The sequence below is a fragment of the Lissotriton vulgaris genome, chromosome 7 (assembly GCF_964263255.1).
Source record: "Lissotriton vulgaris chromosome 7, aLisVul1.2, whole genome shotgun sequence".
Classification (NCBI taxonomy): domain Eukaryota; kingdom Metazoa; phylum Chordata; class Amphibia; order Caudata; family Salamandridae; genus Lissotriton; species Lissotriton vulgaris.
In genome coordinates, this window is record NC_141695.1 from 1,721,192,663 (window position 1) to 1,721,217,046 (window position 24,384).

General features: G+C 43.5%; 1 protein-coding gene across 1 annotated transcript in view; it reads right to left on the reverse strand.

The window, feature by feature from the left end:
- Nucleotides 1-24,384, reverse strand: part of LOC147706423 (uncharacterized) — a 117,546-nt gene that overhangs the window by 85,563 nt on the left and 7,599 nt on the right. The window contains exon 2 of the mRNA XM_086929612.1: nt 7,459-7,630. Coding sequence (XP_086785738.1) covers nt 7,459-7,630 — 172 coding nt within the window. The remainder of the gene's footprint in view (nt 1-7,458; nt 7,631-24,384) is intronic.

Here is a 24,384-nt window from a genome sequence, read left to right on the forward strand (position 1 = left end):
ACACACACACACACACACACACACACACTATAGCAAATGAATCCTGTTAAAAGATCCCTCCTAAATCACCACTGTCGCTTCGATGTATTTAAAGCATGTTTTCTCGTTAGCCTGTGATCGTGCGCACCTCACTTCATCTCCATGGGCCCGATTCACAGAACTAACTTAAGACAAGATCCTAAACGTACTACCATTTTGGCATTCACAGAAGGCACTTACTCACTTCGGTATTCACAGAAGGCACGTACTCATCAATGAGTAAGTGCCTTCCCTGAATACCAAAATGAGTAAGTGCCTTCTGTGAATACCAAAAGGGTAGTAAGTTTAGGATTTTGTCTTAAGTTTTTTTAGGCCCCCTGTGCCTAAAAAAACAGCAGAAGCAGCAGACCACTCAGAAAGAGTACAACACACAATGAACCTTTTACCTGATGCTGCTTAATTACCCGCCGTACAAACAGAACATGTGCTCAAAATAGAACAATGAACATAAAAAGGAGTGTTTGAGAGTGATCTTCTGCTCATGTTCTTTCCACAGAATTTGCTCCACTGCGCTCCATATCTTGTGGTATTTTTTTCTGGCTGTGGCGTCCTCTGCAGCAGTCCAGAAGAAGTCTTGAGCTCTTTCTAATCTGCATTACTGCACAGACTGGGGGCGGGAGAGCCTGACTTCAGGAATGGAGGAGTGAATCACGCAGCAAGTGTTGCAGCTGCAGCAGTGGCGGGTGAAAAAAACACGACTGAGCATCAATGAAGTGGAAGGGGTGAGGGCATTCCAAAAGATATTAAGTAACGTGACCTACACCTATGGAATGAAGTATACTATAACGCACACAGCTGATGTACAACACCCATGGTGCATGAGTTCCTGCTTCACTGGTCCATGGTGTGCTTCAACCTGTTCATTGTGCACCCCAACCACACCCCTTAAGTATCTGGTGACATCCAAGCCATTTTGCACACGTCTGTGGGAGGGCGTTTTGTGCGGCAAGTAGCGACGCTGAACACGCATCAAAGGCATGAGCAGTAAACAATTAATAATAATAAAAAACAATTAGTACACACTCAAACCTTTCACAAGCAACTAAAACTGCAAAAAAAAGCAAGCAGTGAAGGGCGGGAGGTGGTGTTGGCGGCATGGCACATGGAGATTGAGTGAGCAGCGCTGTGCACCAGCGAGAAGAGAACGGAATGAAAAAGTAGTGCACTGTAACTAAAACATATTGCCGATAGTGAAAGGATCCATGTAATAGGGGCAGTCTGCAGGGCAGAACAAAACGGCCAAAAGGCGGGACAAATGTATACTATTCACCAATGAAAGTGAAGGAATTTGTAATGACAACAAAAGAACCAATGGAAACCATTAGGCGTGTTCTAAGCCCATAGAAGTGATTACCACGTCTCGAAGATAACGCATGCGCGCTGCCTAGGCTCAACCTAAAATCCACTACAGAGATAAGCTATTACACCACATTTTTTGGATTGTTACAACTGAAAATACAATAAAAATGTACTTTGGAAATAGTTTTTAAAAAGCTTGAAAATAAACTTGTCAAAGGATAGTATGGTAATTATTATGAAGAATAACTATAAAGTTCAGGATTAGTTTAAAGTAAGTCTGTGGTTTGGCTTTAGTTTCAGTCAAGAGTGACAGTGTTATGGACGAGACAGTTTTGTTTTTGAGGTTCCTCTGTAGAAGCTTTTCCGTGAAATGATTCCTCTTTAAGGATATAAGGCACGATTTAGAGTTTGAAAGCAAGATCTTCAAATCAATGTTTTCCTTCTAAAATTCATAACCTTGTATTAACAGAGGAGAAATAAAGGAATCCGAATAAATTCATTTGGTGTCGGTTAGCATACTTTTATTCAATGGGAAAGGGGTAAATGTATAACAGAAAGGCACAGGATTTAAGGGGTTGTTGCTACAAAAATATGCCACCTTTCATAGGTATGTTTTTGAACTACCCTTTGGGCATGCCTAGGTGACATGGTGAACGTCTGCCGCAACCTTAGCAGTGTTCCATCAGGAAGGTGGCGGAGGTCTCTCCATGAAAGTGACTGAATCTGCCTTAATGTGAGCTACTTTGGAAAGAAAGACTCTGGCAGAATATCCATCAATGCCTGTCACTTCTAACAGAATTTCCACCAACAAATGTGGCCACTGAAGACGTATCACTGCCCAGATATTTGGTTTCCCTATCAGGTTCAGGAGGGACTCCCAGCATACAAGAGAAACAATAGAACACATTTCAAGGTGTGCAACCTTTACCATGGAGGTCTTTCATAGAATTAACTCCACTAAAACTAATAGTGGATCTGCTACTCTTGATTGAGTGTTTTAATAGCCATGACTCACAGCAGAATTACCAATCACTCCTTTCTGGAGCCAGAGGAATGTCTGCAAGTGGCATGTCTTTCATCGGGGGCTCTCTGAATAAAGCTGTTATCCCATCAAAGGTACTATGTTTAGTGGAATCTCCATTAGTGGTAACTCCAAATCTGGCCAATAGACCCTTCCATGGTACCATTAAAGAAACATGGAATCTGGTGCCAAGAAAGATTGATTTGTCATATCTAAAATCGAGTGATCTTGCTGCTCAAAGGCATATCAGCCACTGGCGTTAGCTCATCGCTCAAAGACCATCATTGCAGTTTTTCTACACCCCTTCACTGGGGTCTGGCCAATTTATTTATTTATTTATTCATTTATGCGTTTTTATATAGCGCAGACTTTACCCAAAGGTGTCAGAGCGCTTCACTGTAGGAACAGAACTGATACATGAGAACATTACAAGTGAACAAATTACAAAAGCAAAAGTTACATTACATGAGGCAAAAGTGACAATCGTGAGTGAACAAAGTACAAGAGGTAGCAAACGGTGCATTACATGAGGAAAAAAGTGACATGTGTGCTGGTTACAAGAGCGTACAAAGTACAAGTGGAGGTATAATACTGCAATAAATGGAGGACACTCAAACACAAGAACAAACGTTACATAGGCAATGGTGGCACTTGTGCAAGTATCGAAAGCAAGAGGTAGCAAACAGTGTGTTACAAGAGAAAAGTGACGTGTGCATGTTACAACAGAGTACCAAACACAGGTAAAGGGTAGTACTGCAATAAATCGCAGTCTATCAAACCACAAGAACACACTCGGAAGGCACTTCCAAAGTCATGGAGAATAAAAATTTTCTAAACTAAAAAGGTCTTCCTTCAGATAATAGAGGACATGAATTAACTTTGGAAGTGCCTTTGAAGGAGGAGAACTTTGAGGTAATTTTTGAAAGCCTGGGAGGAGGTGGTGGTCAGGAGCTGAGGCGGAAGTGAGTTCCAGATTCTCACTGCGTTGACTGAAAAGGATTGGGCCATGGATCTTTCCTTCCTGAAAGTGGGAGGTTCAAGCAGTAGCTTTTCCGCATTTCGAGATGGTCTAGAGCCTCCAGAGAGTTTCAGTTTATTCGCCAGGTAGCGAGGAGAGGAGGAGTGCAGGGCTTTGTGGGTGATGCAGGCAGTCTTGTAGATGGATCTTGCCTCGATGGGAAGCCAGCGGAGGGTGGATAGCATGGGTGTGATGTGGTCGGTTCTTTTGGCCCCATAAATGAAGCGAGCTGCTGAATGGAGAACAGACTTAAGGTGGGACAGGTGGGATTTGGGGAGGCCAGTAAGTAGAGAATTGCAGTAGTCCAGTCTGCAGAGGACCAGCGATTGGACCATGGTTTTAAGGTCATGCTCCCGGAAGAAGCGACGGATACCCCAAAGAAGGTGCAGTTGGTATCGGGCAGACTTTGCAATTGAATTAATGTGGGAGAGTAGATTGAGTTTAGTGTTGAGTATGACACCAAGGGATTTTGCACTGTCGACAATGATGGGTTTATTGTTCAGGAGATTCATCTGGTCCATCTATGATTGAACCGGGGGAGGAGAAAGTGAGGATGAGAGGAGGAGGAATTCAGTTTTGGAGGGATTCAGAATCAGATGATGAGTTGACAATGAATTTTGAATGGAGTCCAGAGTAGGGCTTAGGACAGAGAGATCGTGGGTGGAGGCAACCTTGAGGTAGATTTGAGTGTCGTCTGCGTAGAGATGATAGTGAACCCCAGAACTACTTAGGAGATTTCCCAGGGGAGAAGACCCTAACTGTGCATCCATTGCCTGTCCGCTGACCTTGGAGTGACCTTGCTATGCATGAATGTCCCATGACTCGCATCAGCTCTAGGAAGTAAACAAAACAAGTTTGTCAGCTAAATTATCACTACTATTATCATTGTAATTATCATTTTTATTCACACGTTTGTAGTTTTAAATACGGAGGGCCATATGTATCATTCGAAATTGCAAATGCCGAAATTCGCAGAATTTCTGCGTTTGCGATCGCAATTAGGCTCAATGGAATGTATAAAAGAAAAACTGCCTAGCAAAATTTGCGATTCCGTATTTTGCGAATGCATTTAAGGAATCGCAATTTGCGATTCCTTAAATGGAATGTATGAGGCACCCAAGTTGTGCCAATATGGCATAAGGAATCGCAAATTACCACCAACTACAGGTTGGTGGTAATTTTGAAAATTTTTGCATTTTTCAAAGTGGCATGTGGCGAACCCACATGCCCTTAGGGCATGTATGTGCGCCACATGTGCACCCATGCTTATTTCAGGGGTGCGACAGGGTGTCCTTTTGACACCCTGGCACACTTGAAATTGCATTCTCAATTTGTGATTCTCTAATCGAGAATCGCAAATTGGGAATGTCTTCTGTGCCTCTAGGCCCATAGGAATGAATGGGGAGGTATTCCTTAATTGCGAATTGCAATTTGCGATTCGCAATTAAGGAATATGTAGGATTCGCAAAATGTTTTGCAAATCCTACATACATAGCGTTTTGCGATTTTCAAATAGCGATTCTCAAAAATTCGCTAATTGAGAATCGCAAAACCTAACATTGATACATATGGCCCCTAATTCTTCAAAAATATACTAACAAGTCAAGAATCACCAATTATTTGCTCTGCGTTTGACCACAGAGCAGAGTAGCTGTCATAGGTTCAGCCTCTGCTGTGAACCAGGGCCCCACAGGTCAAAGGAGAGGTTCGTCCCAATATGGCTGTCCTTTACTGCACAGCCAGGAGTAGGTGGCACATTCATACATGTATTATCACTCCTGCTATGGCATTGCCACTAACCCCGTCTTGGTTGGATAGACATTTTCCTATAGATAGTAGGCACACCTACAGCCAACACTTGTGAGCACCATTACTCATTGGTATTCATGCAAATATTTACATTACAATCTCTTCTCTTTGCCATATATAAAATGGCAAACTGGAAAGTTTCTACCTGCGATGTGTGTCTTGTGCTAACTGGGTGGCAAATTTATGATTTCATACTTTGCAACCATCAAATTCATCAAAAATTACTGTATTCTATGTTTTTGCTAAAATTCAAGCATTTCTGTTTATTAGTGCTTCATAACTCCAAATTGATTATAATAAAATGACCTCTTGTACCTTATGCTTGCTTTTTGGGGGTGTGTTCTTTGGGGGACAATCATTTATAACAAAATAGTTGTGCAAATAAAACAGAAAACTATGTAGAAATCCAGACGAGAAAGACTTACCAATTTTTTGAATAACTTTACAATTATTGAAATTAACTGAGTCGGTTGGCACTCATAATATGGTTGATAAAATGCAGTTTGTAACTAATTATACGTGTATTTATTTAAACACCACAGAAAAGGTTAGACCACTCAGAGTACGTCTGCCATCTTGCTTGTGCAGAAGGGCCATCCCGATAGAAATGATGCATACCGCATGCGAGTTTCAGACAAAGCTTGTCTGCAGTGCTGAAATCAAAAAGATCATTTACCTGTGGATAAGAAATGAAGTAGTTGGTAGTGTGTTGAAAATATTGAGCTGTAAGAGGTAAACAAGGAAATCTTTCTAAAGGGAGAGAAAAATATGCAAAATAAACATGTATACCCAATCATATCTATAGAAAACAAGATATTTCATTACAATCATTCAGTCCTTTGGATTGAAAACTAGCTAATTTCTTAATCAAAAAGTATCCCTCTGTGTGAGACTTTGTTTATTGCCACAGTCTTGTTTTTTCAAGATTTGTTCCGCTATCTAAAATCTTGATTGTATGATGTTATATGACTGATTTCATATAAATGTCTGGCCACTTATCTCAGCATTATTTCTTATCTTGATCTTGTGTTCATATAATCAGGTTTTGATTTTACATTCCATCTTACCACAATCTACTTTTCTACACAGGGATTTGAGGAGGTAGATGCAGTTGCTGGTGTTACATGTAAAAGTGCCCTTGAATTCGAAATTCTGACCACAATATGGGTGTTCAATGGTATTGCTTTTAATTATCGCACTAAAATGTATAAAATTGCTGCTGCAATTCAGAAAGGACCTCGAGATCTGGCTCTTCGAAAGAACCGCAGATCCAAACACCCCCACTCGGTGCCTTGAGACTCAAACGGGTGAGTAGTCGTTCTTCCTAAGAAACCCGATTGATTGAAATTATGGCTGGGTGGTCCTGGCTCTGGTGTAATCATCTCTTTTTCTGAACTTTTCTATGGTCGTCAATCCTTTTTTGCACAAGGTTTGTTTTAAATTTGTGTCATGTATTTTCACACAAAGTATTGTGTGCAGATACGCCAATGAATTCTTAAAAGCTCATTCCAACTGTAATATGGGCCAATGGGTCAAGATGGCAACTTGTTGCCACTCTCGGTGGAATATTGGGATTCACTCACTAGTTTTCTGTCTTTCACCATAGATTTTCCCACTAAATGCTGCTATATTTTAAATAGTAAGCTTGATTTTAGACTATAAGTAGAAGAAAGTGGCCAATGTACTTGTCCAGATTTTCGTGGATGAAACAAAATCTGATTGCTTTGAGATAAAAGGGTAGTTCTGTCATATTTTTATATACCTTGGGCAAGAGGTAAATCAGAAGAATATGCGGATGTGTTAGGAATAGGTAGAATTTTAAATCTCTCTTGATATAATTGATATGTGTTCTTCTATCAATATTTTCTATAAGGCAAAATAGAATTCATAAAGAGGAGTGAAATGCAATTTGAAGTCTACCGTTTCATCTGAGCCACGTCTCTTAACTTTCTGTATGTGGTATATGGTATTAGAGCCAAATTGTATCCAAATTCCTTGTTGTTTTTTGTTTAGATTGCCAAATGGCTTTGCTTGCATTGTATTTTGGAAGATTCCAGGTTTGGTTTTTAAAAGTGTTCATAATCGTATCAGTCACCTTGGACATATGTTTATTTGGTGGTTTTAAAGAAGTGTATTGTTCCTCAAACAATTCCCTGTGTTCCACTACCGAATAAACAGATGCTTCAAGCGAAAGGGCCTCATAAATTGCAATAAAAGATCTCTGTTTAAAAGTTCATTGGAGCTATATGTAGCCACACATGATGTAACTTACTGAAAGTATAGATAATTAATGTTTGCTTTGGCTCCTTGGTATCCTTTTGTCTGGTTCTTCTTCCGGTTTTTGGTTTGAAGAGGGCCTGGTTGTTAAAACCAAAAGTGGGGTCCTCGGATGTTGAAGGTTGGGTTTCTTTGGTGTGTTGGTCTTTGAGGTGAATTGTCTCTTTCTAATTCAACATTTAGTAACAAAATTGATAAACAAATGAAACTTTGCCCCAATAGATTTTCAGAGGTGTGTCCTACTTCAGAGAACTTTAATTTATATCAAGTTATCAATATCTTCTACAAATAAAATATAACACAAAGAAATCCTGATCAGAAAGACTTCCTAGTTCATTGAGAATTCCTACAGTTATTGAATGTAAGTACAAGCTTATGCATAAATAAGATAAAGTCACATTTGCTAGACAATATATACTCCCTGAAGCATGTACAACGATTTAAAGTGAGGCATGCGATCAAGATTAAAAAGTAAATCTTTAGACATAGTTTGTTGCATGATAATGCAGCCTGTAAACAAGAACTCATTGAGCATACATAGCAAAGACTAAAAAAACATGTATGTTTGAATAACCAATAAGGCTTAGTCTATCAGTCATGCTCATACCTTTGTGTTGGTGTGCACCCTGATTATCGATGCTTGAATATCGAGAGAACGGAATATCCCAAAATAATTATTAACAGGCAAGTAGGCCTAGGTTTTCTATACCTAACTACACATATATGTTCCTAGTTGATACATTTATGTTCAAGGTACGTAGATGTGGAGTTAGGAATAGTAAATGTATTCCCTATATGGACTTACCTTTTGATTTTTTTTGTCCCTCGGTATTCTGTTCTTGATATTCTTATTTGATGACATTCTGGGGGTCAATATTCAGTATTACAATCTTTGCATTTGGGTCCTGCGTGGTCATATGCACCTTGATTGGTATCACACAATGGTTGGTAAAATGCAGTTTGGAATTGTGGGTCATGCCAGGAAACAATAGACCACATAGCGCAACTCAACTATTTTGTGTTAGAGTAAATGGTTTAAAGGGATACGCATGAAGTGCCAAGCGAGGGAGTTCGAGACTCTGCTTGTCAGCTTTATTGGGAGAAACACTGAAAGTGAAAACCCAACAGTTACCTGGAAAGTGCAGTTATAATCACCTCCACTGTGGACTGAAGATTGTGTCAAAAATATCGAGGACCAAAATATTGAGAAGGTAAGTGCAAATAGGTAAGTATAGATTCACTATTCTTAACTCCAGATGTACGTACCTTGTGTCAAAGATTGTGTCAAAAATATCGAGGACCAAAATATTGAAAAGGTAAATGCAAATAGGTAAGTATAGATTCACTATTCTTAACTCCAGATGTACGTACCTTGAAGATATATATATATATATACCCGGTGAATAGCATACCATATGGCGAAATGCTTAGAATAAAGAGGGTGTGCAGTACACCGGAGGAACTAGAAACAGCTCAACAGAAAAGTAAAGAGAGATTTTTAGAAAGAGGCTACTCCCACCAAACAGTAGATAGAGCTATTGCCAAGACGGAAACTTTAGTAAGAAATGACTTACTGGCCAAAAGCAATAGAAAGGATCATGCGAACAATCCTAGTGAGGAAGTAAAGACTGAGGAGGATCAGAGTTTTCGGTTCATATTAGGTTTCAGCAAACAGCATAAGGAACTCCATAAAATTATCCAAGTGAGCTGGCCTATACTCCTCAACGACCCGATATTAGGACCCCTGCTACCGCAGAGGGCGTCCATTACTTATAGCAGGGCTCCCTCAATGAGAAATTGTCTGGTAGTATCGGATCCAGAAATTATATCTAATCCTGCTTGGTACCAAAACTTGAAAGGGTTCAGAAAATGTAAAACTTGTAAGGCCTGTACCCACGGAATTAATACCATGACCTATTTTAGCCCTTTTAGGACTAAACCTTACAAAATAACGAAAATGTTAACATGTAAAACAGAATCCGCAGTGTACGTTCTAACTTGCCCGTGTGGGTTTATATATGTGGGCAGTACTAAGTTACAAGCCAATGTGAGAATACTCCAACACCTCAGCGCAATTACCAATATGGACAACACCTATCCAGTGGCAAGACACTTCAAGGAACGCCATGGATCTAACAACAAAGGGTTGTTCTATTATTTAATTGATACAATTTCTCCAAGCAGACGCGGAGGAGATAGAGAAAGTAGATTACGAAAGTTGGAGACCAGATATATTTTTTTATTATTGGATTCTAAACAGCCATTAGGCTTGAATATAACAGAGGACATGTACACTTGCATTGAGTAACTATGAGCTAATTCTATAAATATGATCATGCTTGTATGTCCCAGAGAGATGAATTGAGGAAAATAAGACATTTTGTCTAAAACAACAGCTGTACTTTTTACAAAATAGGTATCTTGTAAATAGAATGAATTTTAATATCAAGATATTAAGGATTTTTTAATTATATTTATTTATTTATTATATGGTATTTATTGGACATATTGTTCTACTGAAATGAGATACTAAGTATCAAATGTCAAATATATACATATATTAAACAAAAATTTTAAAGAAGCTAAGACAATAGACTATTATGAAATGTACTTCTCTAATGTGTCGAACTGTGGATTAGACTTAGAGTGGCCATATGTGAATGAATTTGGAAAAATCTGCGATGTGAATCACTATACGGATTCATACACTATCACATGAGACAGATATGATTTTTGAAAAGAATTGTGCAAATCAAAGTATGTAACAATATGTAGAAAAACTTGAATGCACAATGGGTCTGCTAGAACTTATAAATGAAATATATTGATTTTAATTTTTTAATTTTCACACAGCACTTTAGGCACTTTTTTAGATTATTTCAAAAACAATGTGAGATCTAATTCCCAATAAGAAATGTGTTTATGTATTTTACGAAAATATCAATATGTGCAATAATATTGTGACCCAACATAACATTACATTGGCCCTAATCACACTTTACTATTCCAGTACAAATACAGCCGGAGCCAAAATTGAATGATCAAGTATGTGTTAATACTTAAAAGACATTTCTGATTATATCTTGGCAAATACACAAAACAGTGTGGGTTGTAAATATTTCACATGTGTGACAAGCCAAGAATCAGTATTTTACTGAGTGAAATATCGACATCGATTGGAAGCACAGTAATTTCAAATCGGAGTCACTCTTGGCAAAAGGCACGATGTAATTGTAGGGTCAAATGTTAAACAGTATTTACCTTTACATATATAAATGTATTTATTTATTGCGAATCTGCACATAAATAATGTTAAGTTTTAAACACTATATTGTGAAGAAACCACGCGAAAGTATTTTTTCCATTGAAATTGAAAATGTTAATCACGTGATACACTTGAATGATGCACTGCCACTTTAAAAATGTTTCCCAACTGCACAACATTTGTCGAGTGAATAAGCGGCGAAAGCCGCGAAACGCGCCTTTGACCTTTTGGGCAATAAATAATTGAGGCACAGATACTGGGTCCGTGTCCTGTTTCGCTGGCGGTAGTGCGTGAATGACTACGTGACGGCTGAATCGACAGGATTGTTGGATATATATATATATATATATATATATATATATATATATATATATATATATATATATATATATATATATATATATATATATATATATATATATATATAACTTGTTAAGGTACATATATGTGGAGTTAAGTATAGTAAACCGTTGCTTGCTTACTAATAGAACCTTACCTTCACAATATTTTTGCCCTCTATATTCTTGTCGCGATATTTTGTCCAACGTTATTATTCTGTCTCAATACCCCTGCCAATTTCTCAGGTGCTGAATCATTAGCAATAAAACGTACCCTGAATGAAAACACATTGTTCAGTTCAGTATTCCATCCTCTACCTGGCCAAGAGACGCCGTTAACCGGAACTGTTTCGAGGACTATTCGTAAGCTCTTAGGGTGACCAGTGCCAGAAACCCCTCAATAAAATACAAAGCATTTCTTTTCAACATGCAGCAGCTCTTGTGGTGCTAGTGTTGCCGTACCCTTCGATTTTAGTGCCTGTCCATGAATTCTGGAAAATTGTCAATGAGACAAGGCGTAGTCCATATTTAGGACAGCAGTGTACCTTCCCTGAATACAAAGTTCTATCAGAAACAATGAAACACTGACAACTTCAGGAGGAACTGTGCCAACTGGGCTTGGCTTGTCATCCTTTTCACTATAGCTACACTGGTTTGGTATTTATAATGTGCCTCTTTCACGACACACGCGCATAGCTAGTGCCACTCAAAGCGAATTCCACAAAGGTACTATTTCTCAGAAACCACAACCCTCACCGATAGATTCCAAACACTCACACCTTCCTGCTTGCCATTTCCCTGGTCATCCATCAACTCGGTGAAGCAAGCATGACCTCATGTCTGCTCACTTGGACAATCTTATTCCTCGCTCCCACCTCCTGCCAGAGTCCTGCCCCATAGGCCCTCTATCTGATAGGCAGTCCAAACTGTAGTAATCCCCAGAGTGGAATATGGGAGTGTCGCTCTCTGGGCCTTCCCAAATCAACAACAGCCCCACTAAGAGCATCAATCAACACAGCCGCCAGACCAATCCCAGGCTCCAAAAGAAACTGTCACATCTCCCTGGACTTAAATGCCCTTTACTGGCTACCCTTTGAAGCCAGAATCCATTGAAAAGTCTCCTGTATGAGACACACAAGGCTTTGCATCAAAAAACACCACGATACCTTGCAGAGAAATTAATACCATCTGGTGGGAACAGAACCAACAGGAGCTCTTATAACCTTTTACTGAAACCACAACGATACACCAAGAAGAAAAATTATAACCGCTCCTTCTCAGGGATGGCCCCTAGGATATGGAATGACTTACCACCAAAAACAATACAGAATCCTCAAGCAGCATCCTTTAAAAATGAAGTAAAATCTATTCTCCTGTCTAAATTCACTTGATTTATTAGATGAAGGCTTGTAGATATTTGTTATGTTGGAACAGTTACCATTGTTTGGCTATTATAAGCAAGAATCTTTTGTATGTATATTTCGATATCCTCTATCCCCTCTATTTGTTGTAAAGCGCTCTAATACCCGCAAGGGTCTTGTCCACGCTGTACAAAACCTTCAAAATAAAATTAAAATAAAATCCGCCCTCCATCTTGCCCTCATATACAGCCTGTCTTCCCATACGCTTAGAGCTTCTTCTCTTCACCCTGGATCTCTGACCTCAGCAACCTTCATAGCTTCTTCTCCCCTGACAATGTTTCCCCACCGCAGGTCTCGGAGGGGTCAATGGTGACATGATCCCGGAGAACCATGGGCATGACACCTTTGAATAACATGTGACCTGTGCTCATGACAAAAGACCACCAAAACTAATAGATCAGCAGAGGCTGCTGACAGAGGCAGGTACCACCTTCCTTCCATATGGGGTCCGTCACCAACAATGGCCATTCCCAGCCTCCCGGCCACACAGAGCACTGTTAGGTCCTCTGTAAAGCGAGCCACTCTGAAAGCTCCCACAATGTCCACTATTTTGGGCCACAGACGGGGACGGAGTCCCAGCCGCCAAGGCGCTTGTATGAATGATGATAATCTCTCGTGCTCCTTATTTCGGGTCACAGATTGGAATTGAGTCCCAAGCCGCGTGTATGGTTGATGATGTCACATGCTCCCATCATTTAATGAGACAAAAGATGCACACGATGGACCATAGCTTCCTGGCAGTTCGGTAGCAGAAGACATCCATAACTGAGTTTGCAGTGGGCCTCTGCCTTGAGTCCCAGTCCCACTGCGAGCTATAGAGATGCCCCTGACAGTGACGTGACCTATAAGTTCCAGATTCCTTTCCTTAGTAGCTCTGGGAAAGTTGGTGGTGGCCAACCCTCTCCATAAGGCGTTCTGGGCCAGAATATTCTACACAGGTATATCATCTGACATAAATGTGTGCTAAATATCATGTAAAAATGATAGTCCTATTCTGCGTAGATATCTTGGGGCCGATTCACAGAACTAATCTGAGATAAAATCCTGAACTTACTATTTTTGGTACTCACAGAAGGTATTTAGTAGTTGTAAAGTTAGGACTTCTAACTTTAATACTACTAAACGGAGACAAAATCCTAACTTTACGACTTTCGGTATTCACAAAAGGCATTTAATCGTAGTAAAGTTAGGAGTCCTAACTTTACTACTACTAAATGGCTTCTGTGAATACCAAAAGTTGTAAATTTAGGATGTTATCTTAGTTTAGTAGAAGTAAAGTTAGAAGTCCTAACTTTACTACTACGAAATGCCATTTGTGAATACCAAAGGTTGTACCTTTAGGATTTTATCTTAGTTTACTAGGAGTAAAGTTAGAAGTCCTAACTTTACTGCTACTAAATGCCTTCTGTGAAGACCAATAGTAGTAAGTTTAGGATTTTATCTCAGATTAGTTCTGTGAATCTGCCCCTCTGGTATTAACTCCAATGGTCTAATGTTTTTGAAAGCAATATTGTGGACTTATATCAGATAATGATCAGACAATGACATTCTGGTATGATGTCTACATTTCAACCTCTGCCAGCCGGTGATGTACTATAGTTAATACTTTTTCCTTTGGTACACACTTTCAATAAAGACAAACACATCAGAAACCTGAGCAAAACAATGCACTGTCTTTGGAAAACAGAAACAAGTCAGGGAGTGTCTTGAAAGGCTCAGACCTGGTCAATACATTTAAAACTCTCCTCAGCAGCGTGACAGCTGGTATTCGAAGGTAAAGGCTCTTATCATAGTCAAAACGTGACGAGACAAGGGATTTGACTCAGAAGGCTCTTTGGGCACGAGTAAGCATATCAAGCACGTTTCTCAAGCGTCTCAGGTAAGATGTACCTGCCTTTGGCATGGACTCACAGCGAGTTGGGTTGACTCAACTGGTCACCCAAGCTAAAACTAAAGCTAGCTGTCAATTTATCAACAGGAAGCCTATAGATATTCTATGTTAATATCATCACCAGAATATCGTGCTACTGAAATATCGTGGACACATTATTGCGGAACAAAATATCAACAAAGAAAGTATACATAGGTAAGTAGAGGTTTCCTAAGTTTAACTCCCTTTATATATGTACCTTGACAATACGTATCTCTTCGAGGTACGTAGACGTGGAGGTAAGAATAGTACATCTATAGCTACCTATATGCACTTACTGCTTCAATATTTTGGAAACACAACGTTTCTGTAGTTGATATTTAGAGGTACAACCACCATAGGTACTCCAAGGTTAAGTTTGCCTACCTTCAGGCTTATATGTTACGTTATGATGTGTTACATTATGTGATGTTACGTTAGAGTCATTTGTATAGCACAGTCTGCTATCAGTACAGTACTGCATCATGTTCACAGTTTGGCACCTTCACAATGGCTTAGAGATTGCATCTGAGTCCTCCATCCCTTTTCTCTGAGATTTCAAGTTGTCATAAGTCAGCTCTAGCATAAGAAATACACCTTACTGCACAAACTCTCCACAACTCACAATTTCAGATTTCTACCCTCTATCTCTCCTTTCTCCACCTCTTTCCTGAGTTGTCTCTTTGTTTCATCACTTTGCCTCTAAATACCTGCAGGACATTTTTGTCCACTACCCCATCACTTACTCTGATGTATTTCCCCTTACCCCGCGCTTCACGTCTCCTCATATCTTTCTTATCCACCCTATACCTCTCTTTTACACTTCAGTCTCCATCCTGCGTCCAAGCTGTAAGGCAGCTGCCTTACTGTGCTAACACAAACTGCAACAAGAAAGCAGTAACAAACAGGTGTCTTCTGCACCCTCCTGCTTCTCTCCCCTTCCTGGTTTCTCAATCCGTCCCTCTTTCTGTCTCTCCCACAATTTCCCATTTTTTCCTCCTTAACTCTTTCTTCACCATTCTCTCCTCTCTCATCGCCCTCCCTGGGCGGCCTTCAGGCTGCTGTGAGCCAAGAGCTGCCGCTCTTAATGCATCTGACACGTCACACTGCATTGTGTCTGCACAAATTGGCGTCCGTAGTTTATTGCGCCCCTGGCGGCCGCCCAGTCTGCCCGTGCCAAAGGCCTCACTCTCTCTTCCTGCCAGTCAGCAGTATCTCGTGACCTTTACACTTAAATCTACAAGGCCGTCCTCTCCCAGCTGGTAGGCAGGTTGCACCAATATATGCGAATTTGTCCCCGCCCTAACCCTGGGCACACCAGCCTTGTTCTACACTTTCACAGAGGGGGTGAAAAACATGGTGGACATTTCGGGGCAGATTTACAAGCCCCTTGCGCCACATTTGCGTCATTTTTAACATGGGGAAATTGACGCAAGAGTGTCGCAAGGTGCTTGTAAATCTGCCCCGACATCTCGCGCCGAAATTCTTTATTTGGAGAAGCAGCTTGTGCCTTTAAAACAGGTTAAAAAAATGATTATGACTGTTTCATGTTTTCTGCTCGCTTAAATGTGTTTTTTTCCCTTTTTATACTGTCAACTAGCAATAATAATCCTATTCGCTTCTTTTATGCCTTTCTGTGTTCTGCTGGATGTATTTATAGAAGTATCTCCGCCTCTTCCATAATTTCTTGTGAAGCATTTTGCCTTTAGGCTTTAGCGCCCTGGAAGAAATTACAAATTAAAATGGCGCATCTCAAACTAGAAATGCAATGTTTCCCAACATCTTGGCACCATGGCGGCACTCTGACATCACTGGCTGTTGCGCCACCAGCAAAGTCTGTATTCAGCTCCTGATGGCTTTACTTGCTGAGTCCACTTTCTCTGTGGCTGGCCACACGCAGCGCGCACACGAGTAACAAGCTCACACTGAGAGTCAGAGGGAGAAAGGCAACGCGGGGAGAATCTGGAACTCACTTCCGCCTCAGCTCCGGAACACCTCCTCACAGGCTTTCAAAACTGACCTCAAAGTTCTCCTCCTTCAAAGACACTTCCAAATTTAATTCACACCCTCTCTATTATCTGAAGGAAGACCTTCCATTATAGGGAAACCTTTTCTCCATGACCTTGGAAGTGCCTTCCCAGTGTGTTCTGTCATTTATTGCAGTATTATCCTTCTACCTGTGTTTGGTAGTCGTTTGTAGCATGCACACGTCACTTTTCTCTTGTAACACACTGTTTACTACCTCTTACATTTTGTTTGCTTTCGATATTTGCACCATTGCCTACGTAACGTTTGTTCTTGTGTTTGAGTGTCTGCCATATATTGCAGTACTATACCTCTACTTGTACTTAGTACGCTTTGGTAACTTGCACACATGTCACTTTTTCCTCCTGTAATGTATCTTTATTACCTCTTGCATTTTGTTTGCTCACCATTGTCACTTTTGCCTCATGTAACTTAACGTTTGCTTTTGTAATTTGTTCACTTGTAATGTTCTCCTCATGTATCAGTTTTGTTCCTTTTGTGAAGCGCTCTGACACCTTCGGGTAAAGTCTGCGCTATATAAAATGCATAAAATAAATAAATAAAAGTGGATTTATGGTCTGTACGTCAGTCTGGGTGCCTCAGGGTTCCCTACAGCCCGAGTACAAGGTGTTTAAGTTCAGGGCAGCCCGCACGCTGGCGCTGAGCCAGGGAGACAAGTTCACACACACGTCTGGAATGTGGCTCAGGGTGGATCCCTGCACTCTGAAAGGAACACACACCTGGTGCCAGAGGACATGTGCGTCAGATGATGCCGACGCTACACGGGCGTGCTCGGCAGCGCGCCCACGTAGGTAGCGTGGTAGACGTGCATTGTTGTGCATGCATCCCACATACCTTGCTTGGCACCCTGTCCAATCTATCCAAGAGTGATGCCACCCCCCCCCACCCCCCCCCCCACCCCTCACCGTAGGGGGCGCCATAGGTGGCGGAATCTGTCACCTGTGTGTAAAAGTGTAAAAACTTACATCGCATAATTTTTCTTATTGATGGGGGCATGGCCAAGAAAGATGGCTGACTAGGCTCTCCTTGTGGAGCTTCTGCCAGCAAACCCAAAACTGACGCAATCCGGTGCCACTGGGAAACTGGCACAAGCACCCACCCGCTAATCCTGAGCTAACCTGCTAGGCGGTCCCTGGGACTTCAAGAAACATTAGGGGGCCGCCAGGGCAGGGAGTGCAGCGGCTTACTGGGAATTGGTCCCAACCGCAAGGAAGGAAGGCCTGAGTTGGCCCAAAGTTGAACGTAGCTGGAGGCGGGGGCCGAGATTGAGCGGGCAGCCACCATGCGCCTGTCTGAAGTGCGTGCGAAGGGTCCGCATATCATTCAAGGGGCCAAGCCTGTGCCAGAAGCAACGGCTGGTAAGACTACCCTTCGTGGTCCGTAAGGGGAGTCTTTTGCGGAGGCCCAACGTCCTGAAGAGCTGATGGAGGTGCTGACGTTCCCGCTTGAGGCTTCTGCAGTGAGCTAGCCGGCCACTACTATAATTTGTATCAATGCACACCCGAAGGGGCCAGGCGTGGCTCCGAGGTAATAAATAAAGGTGCTGTGGAATCGCTCGGGATTCTAGCGCGGAAAGACCATCTTGCCTGACTGTCTCTATGTCCGGGGTGTTCCAACGGTATAGGCCTACCCCTACCCAGGGTTGCGCACCACCACATTGGCGATGAGGGGGTACACTTACCCCGAGTTGAGTGAGCCGTGCTGTGGAAGGACCAGTGCTGAAGTGCCTGTGTAGACTTGGCCTTTTTGGCTAAAGTTCCCTAAAGTTTTTGCTTTCCCCCTAGACCATTTTCCTGACATAGAGTTGCCAATTTAGATGCTTTCTGTACTTTGTCACTGCTGATCAGTGTCAAAGTGCAAGTGTTCCTATGTAAAATGTAATGGTAATTGGTTGGCCATGATTGGTATGTTTGCCTTACTAGTAAAGTCCCTAGTGATGTGCACTGAGTGAGCCAGGGTTAGTAATGCAAAGGTGCGTGGAGAAGGGAACTCACGCCTGCAGCGTAGGGCCTGCGCGCAGTGTGCTAAGTTAGCATGTTGTCCTGACAAGTGCAACCACGCGTCAGCCTTACTTTCCCTTTTACATACACATTTGTCACCCCTGTGGTAGGTCCTGGGTAACCCCTGCGCAGGGTGCGGTGTAAGTAAAAAACAGGACATATACTGAGGTCTGTGCTATGTCCTGACAGTGAAAAACACCCCATTTCGTTCTCACTGGTGAAAGGCCATCCTGCCCATTGGACAGAATGGGGGAGGCTGGGTAGTGTGTTTTGGTAGCCTAGTTTCCTGTAAGTTTATAATAGAGAGGAGAAGTTTAGTATGTAGGAACTCACAGTGTCATAACACATCTTTCTATGAAAGTGGTTTTGTCACTGTGTGTTCAGAAACCACTCTTTTAGAAAGTGGCAGAGTTTTGTGCTTTACGCATTTCTGTGTGTCTCTGTTGAATGTGGATTGACTGTCTGGATCTGCAAGGTGAGAGGAGCTGGGAGAGGTCTTGACCCAGGGAGGTGTTGAAATGGCACCAGGCTGCCCTGCATCTGGTGGAGTAAGGGGAGGAGAAGCCCAGGAGGTGAAAAGACCTGGGCTGGTACTATAAACCAATTGACCCGTCTCCTGCTGAGTGATTAACTATCCAGACCCCCAGTATCAAAGGGAAAAGGTGACACTGGTAGGGAGACACCCAGAACTGATTTAGGCAGGGGTCAGGGACCCCTGAGCACAACAAACTTCAAAGACATTAATGGGTATAACTAAGAGAGCTGAAATCCCTGAACGTTGGAATAAAACAGAAATGGATTGAGACTGAAAAGTCTTGGACCCATTTTGTGGTCAAGAGGAACCTCTGCTAAGGAAGGAGCAACTGAAGATACTGCTCGGGAAAGACCAACCCTTGCTTCGTGATCTGGGGCTGGTCTGCAGTTTGCTGTTCTAACCAAGGAAGAGGCTGTTGAGACTGTGCTTGGAGGCACTGTGTTTCCCTGCTTGACGGAGACTGTGCTGTGTGCTGTGTCTTGTAACCCCAAGGGCCCGAGGTGAGCTGGCTCCCTGTTTGGAAACACAGGAACATAAAAGTTTCCTGAGAAGTTTCAAGCGATGCAGTGAGCGTGTGTTGTGGCAGCTTGAGACCCTCGGAAGGTGTGCACTGTGATCTTGGACACACGAATGAGGAGGGAGGCTCGGACATGGTGAGCGTGTCGTGGTGCGGCCGAAGGCGTTGGTGAAGAGTGCCTGGATATCGGGGCACCGGAGTTAGAGTAAGTCTCAGTAAAGCAGTGTGCGTGCTTTGGTGCAACCTGGGACTGTGGAGGTGAATGGCTGATCATCGTGTGCACCGGAAGAAAGTGAGTCTTCAGCGCGGTGTGCGTGTCTTGGTGCCAACTGAGACCACAGGAAAGAGTGCCTGGTGAGCGTGCAGTCTGAGTCAACGAGGAGTCCCATCAGCGTTGTGTGCGTGGTTTTGTGCCAGAAGAGACCCGTAGGGTGTGGTGGTGAATGTGCACCCGGAGTAAAAGTAATCTCAGGGGCATGGGGTACATTGTCTTGCGGCCGCCTGAGACCTTCCTAACCGTTGTGGCCAAGACCGGCAGCCTCGGAGGAGCTGAGCTGCCAGGCCGAGCCGCTGAGACCGGTTGAGAGATTTCTGCACAGAAGGCCCAGTTCGAGGAAGGAGGAGAGGAGAGAGAGGTCGCGCCCCCAGGTAACGTGAATTACTACCTGGGTGGGGTGCAGGCTCGGAGAGACACTCTTTCAGCCTCTCAGTCCTTCTGACGACGTGAGCCTTTGCTTCGGCTCAGAGTGGGCCCGTACTGACGAAAGGAGCGGCAGTACAGGGGACAAAGTAAGAAGCTGTACTCTGTGTCATCGTTGAACCATGTGGGGGGCAACTGTTATTGAAGAGGCTGATTGTCCTAACACACTTTGCCAATATTGCTGCTAACAAACTGCCGGACTGTCTTAGGACGCCTGACATTATTATTGCCTAACGAAGTACATGATTGTAGCGCTACGCATTGCATTATTTCTCCTTTGCCAAGTACAGGATGTAGCGGCCTGCATTGCCTTATTTCTTCATTGCAAAGTACATGATTGTAGTTACGCATTGCATTATTCCTTAATTGCAAAGTACATGATTGTAGTGGCCGCATTGCATTATTTCTTACTTGCAAAGTTCGTGATTGGGGTGTGACGCATTGCATTATTCCTTCATTGCGCAGTAGATGAATGTAGCGGTACGCATTGCATAATTTCTCCCATTGCAGGTACCGGGGTGTATCGTTACGCATTGTATTATTTCTCCTGTGCCCAGCTCAGGATTGCATCGTTACGCAGTGCACTACTGTTTGTCCATTGCACCGTGTGTGAGTCTAGCATTGCGATCAGCATAGAATTTTGAAAACGGTGGTTGGGATTTGAACCTACCGGCCAGCCGGAACGAATATTACCCTTTATTCTATGTTGGCCTATGTATTCTGTGGTCTTATCGTATACCTTTTGTATAAAGTTATACTCGTTTTGATCAAACTCGTGTGGAGTCCATCTGTGGTGTCACCAGGGGGTTACTGTGGGCGTGGTTTCACACGCAAAACACTTGTGCCTTGGAGATAGGCCTGGCTGCTCGTGCCAAGCTACTAAGGGGGTGAGCAGGGCTATCTTAAACGGTGTCCTTACTTGGCCTAACATTGAGTTGGGAGTCCTGGGTCTCGCACTTGGTGACAGCGGTGCGGGACTGGGACTCCGGCTTCCAACAGCCTGCGAGGGTTCTACTGGTTAAGTGGCGTGGGCCTGCCGATGCACCAGACGCCAACAACTGAGGAAGGACAAGCAGGCGGATGTTTTGTTTTCCGTGAAGGAGCGGAGCAGCAGTGTGGGAAGGTGCTTGTGACCGTCGGTGCTGCAGCAGAGAGGCCTGGCTATCGGTGGGTGCTCGAGCACCGAAGAACTGCTGTGACCGAGGGAGAGCCGAAGAAGACGTGCTCGAGCACCGAAGAACTGCTGTGACCAAGGGAGAGCAGAAGAAGACGTTGCGCTGACTGCAGGAAGCTAAGCGGCAGCGCAAGGAAGTGCTGGAGGCCCTGTATCAGAAAAGAAGGGGCGTGGCCATAGGCCCAGCGTAGGCAAGGGAAGCGTGGAGAGGCCGTGCAATCCACGCTGCTAAAGGAAGGGGAGGAAAAGGCTCCACGTGGTGGCGGACCGGAGCACTGCTCGGGAGAGTGCAAGAATCAAAAGGAAGGGACAAGAGCCCCAAACATGAAAATAAGTAAGGAGAGACAAAGGACAAAGTCCAAATAAAGGAAAGAGTGAGGAAGACATCAAGTGTTGCACCCTACATAGCAGTGAGGCACCTACCAGGATGGGCGCACGTCAGTGAACTGAGTTGTGCATGGAGCTGCCCCAAAGATGTCAGTGCAGGACAATGATAAGGCTCAAGAGCTCTCTCATGAATGCTGCTCTCAGCCAGCACTACCGGCATTACCCCTTTTCAGTCAGCTAGCGGACCCGGCCATGGCCATTTTGAGGTGGAGAACGTGGATAGGGAGACTGGAGAAATACTTTTGTGCGTTACGCGAAACAAGTTAAATCTGTATTTTGAACATTTTAAATTAAGATAAGCTTGTCAGCAAGAAAAGGAGTCAGTAGACATGGGGAACAACCTTTATAACGCAACTTTTAGGACGCAGTTCTATTACAACGCAGACTTTAAAACGAAAGCCATTACAACGCATTACACTGGGGGGCGCTCTAGGATAGGGAATAGTTTTAATTTACTATCCAACACCTTCCCTAGTGTCCACGGGGACTGGTGTTGGAATAGTAAATTAAAATATTCACTATCCAGCACCCCCCAGTGTAATACGTTCTAATGGAATGCATTTTAAAACTTGCGTTGTTACAGCATGCGTGGTAAAAGCATGCGTTGTAACAACGTACATCCGGTAGACAAGTTCATTGCGCACCTACGAAAACTAGTCAGCACATGCACAGGCATAGACAAACAGTTTGAGATAAGGGCACAACTGATCCAAGGGTGCCGTTCGGCCAAGCTGAGAAAACTGATCCTCACCAACCGGGCATATCACTGGATGAAATCCTAATACTGGGTAGATCACATGAACTAGCCGATGTGAGAGCGGGAGAAATGGAGTCGGCCCTGGCGGGCAGCGCAACAACAGCATACTCGGTGTCGCTGAACATTGAAGAAGAACATGTGGACGCCATCTGAAGAGGAGCTGGGCAAGGCCGAGGAAAGTTCCTAGCAGGATCTACCCAAAAAGTGTGTGGGAGCTGGGGGTTCACGAGCCACCCCCTGAAGAACTGTCCTGCAAAAGGGAAAACATGTTTGCAGTGTGGAAGATGAGATTATTTTGCAAGGGTAAGCTCGGGAGAGTCGAGACAGAACAACAGCAGAGGGAAGTTCAGGAAGTTTGTTAAGGTCAAAGTGGTGTCGGAAGCAGAGGAGGAGCAAGGTGCCGCAGCCATGGTGAGCCACCAAATAAGGAATCTTGAAGAGTAGGAGGACGATAAAGGTGAAGTATTCACTGTATCATTCACCAGCCGACATAATCAAAAGAGACCCCCACCCATGTGTAAAGTATGCGTGGATGGTGTACCTGTAACCGGACTCAGTGACACCGGGGCATCAGTGAACACCGTAGATGTAGAGCAGTACCGGCGTCTGGAACCGCGCCCACCGTTGGCCAGGACCAAAGCCAGAATATACAATTACGGAGGCGCTATACCCATCCTTATCCAAGGGTTCATAGCGGTAGAAGCGAGTCATGGAACAACTGATAGGTTGTCACACAGCTGAAGATCTAGAGTTAGTGCTATTTGCCAAGCAAGTACATTTATCTCATGCAGAAGACATCATGGAAGAGTTCCCACAGTTAGGACTGGGATGTCTCAATAGGGTCAAAGTAAAGTTACACATTTTTTTTGCAGATTTATATAGGGCAAACTCGGTTCAAAGGTATTGGAGCGCTTTACATGAGCACCAATTACGTTACACAAGGATACATTCATTTTTAGGTTGAGCCTGGAGTTGCAGCGCATGCGCTACTCGCTCTGCAAGGCATGCTGTAGTAGGGTATGTTGTAGGAGTGTTGTGGAAGCCCCGCCCATATTTTTCATTGGCTGGTGGCATTGTCTATGGTAAATGCTGCCTTCTGATTGATAATGAGGCTTCTTAGTCCCTCCTTGTTACCGCCCTGTCTCCTTTTGTGACCACCCTCAGGACTGGATCTTTTACTTGCGGCATTACACTGTCTCCTTCATTAGTCGGTAAATACTATTTTTTAGGAATTCGGCTTTGGCAAGGGTGGCCGCGTGTTCCGTTTTGCACTGCGCTTTCACTTTAGCAATAGCTGCCGGCCAACTCCGGGAGTGCTGTGTGGGGCGGCAGCTATTGTTAAAGTGAAAGCAGGATGTAAATATAAACAAGTGGCTGCCTTTGCGCAATTGCGACAGCTTGTTTGACTCGCCATTGGCACATTAGCTGCTGCCATCTATAATGCTGCCTGCCAATGATCTATAGTCTCCACGTCACTTACTTCGGTATGTGTCAGACACAGCGGGGAGGAGGCCCGCCGCCTCCCTCTGGGCCCACAAACTAGGATACAGTATCCCTCAATCTGTGCTGGAGGCTCCACCAATTCCTTGCGTCATCTGAGGGATCCCGGCTCAGCCACAGACGCCCTGGCCTGTACCCCTCGCGTGGCGCCCCACCCTTCTCCTGCTATCGGCTCTTCCCGGCTCCGCCTGAGAGTTATGCCCGCTGTCGTGGGATGGTTTAATCACCGGGTTTGTATTCATTACACTCAGTACCATAATTATACAACTGTCTCACCAGGGACGTAACACAGGCCCGCGCAGCCCCCGCGTTCTAGGGGCCACCTCCGCAGCGAGCAAGCACAAAGCACAACACATCAGTCTTGCTCGGATG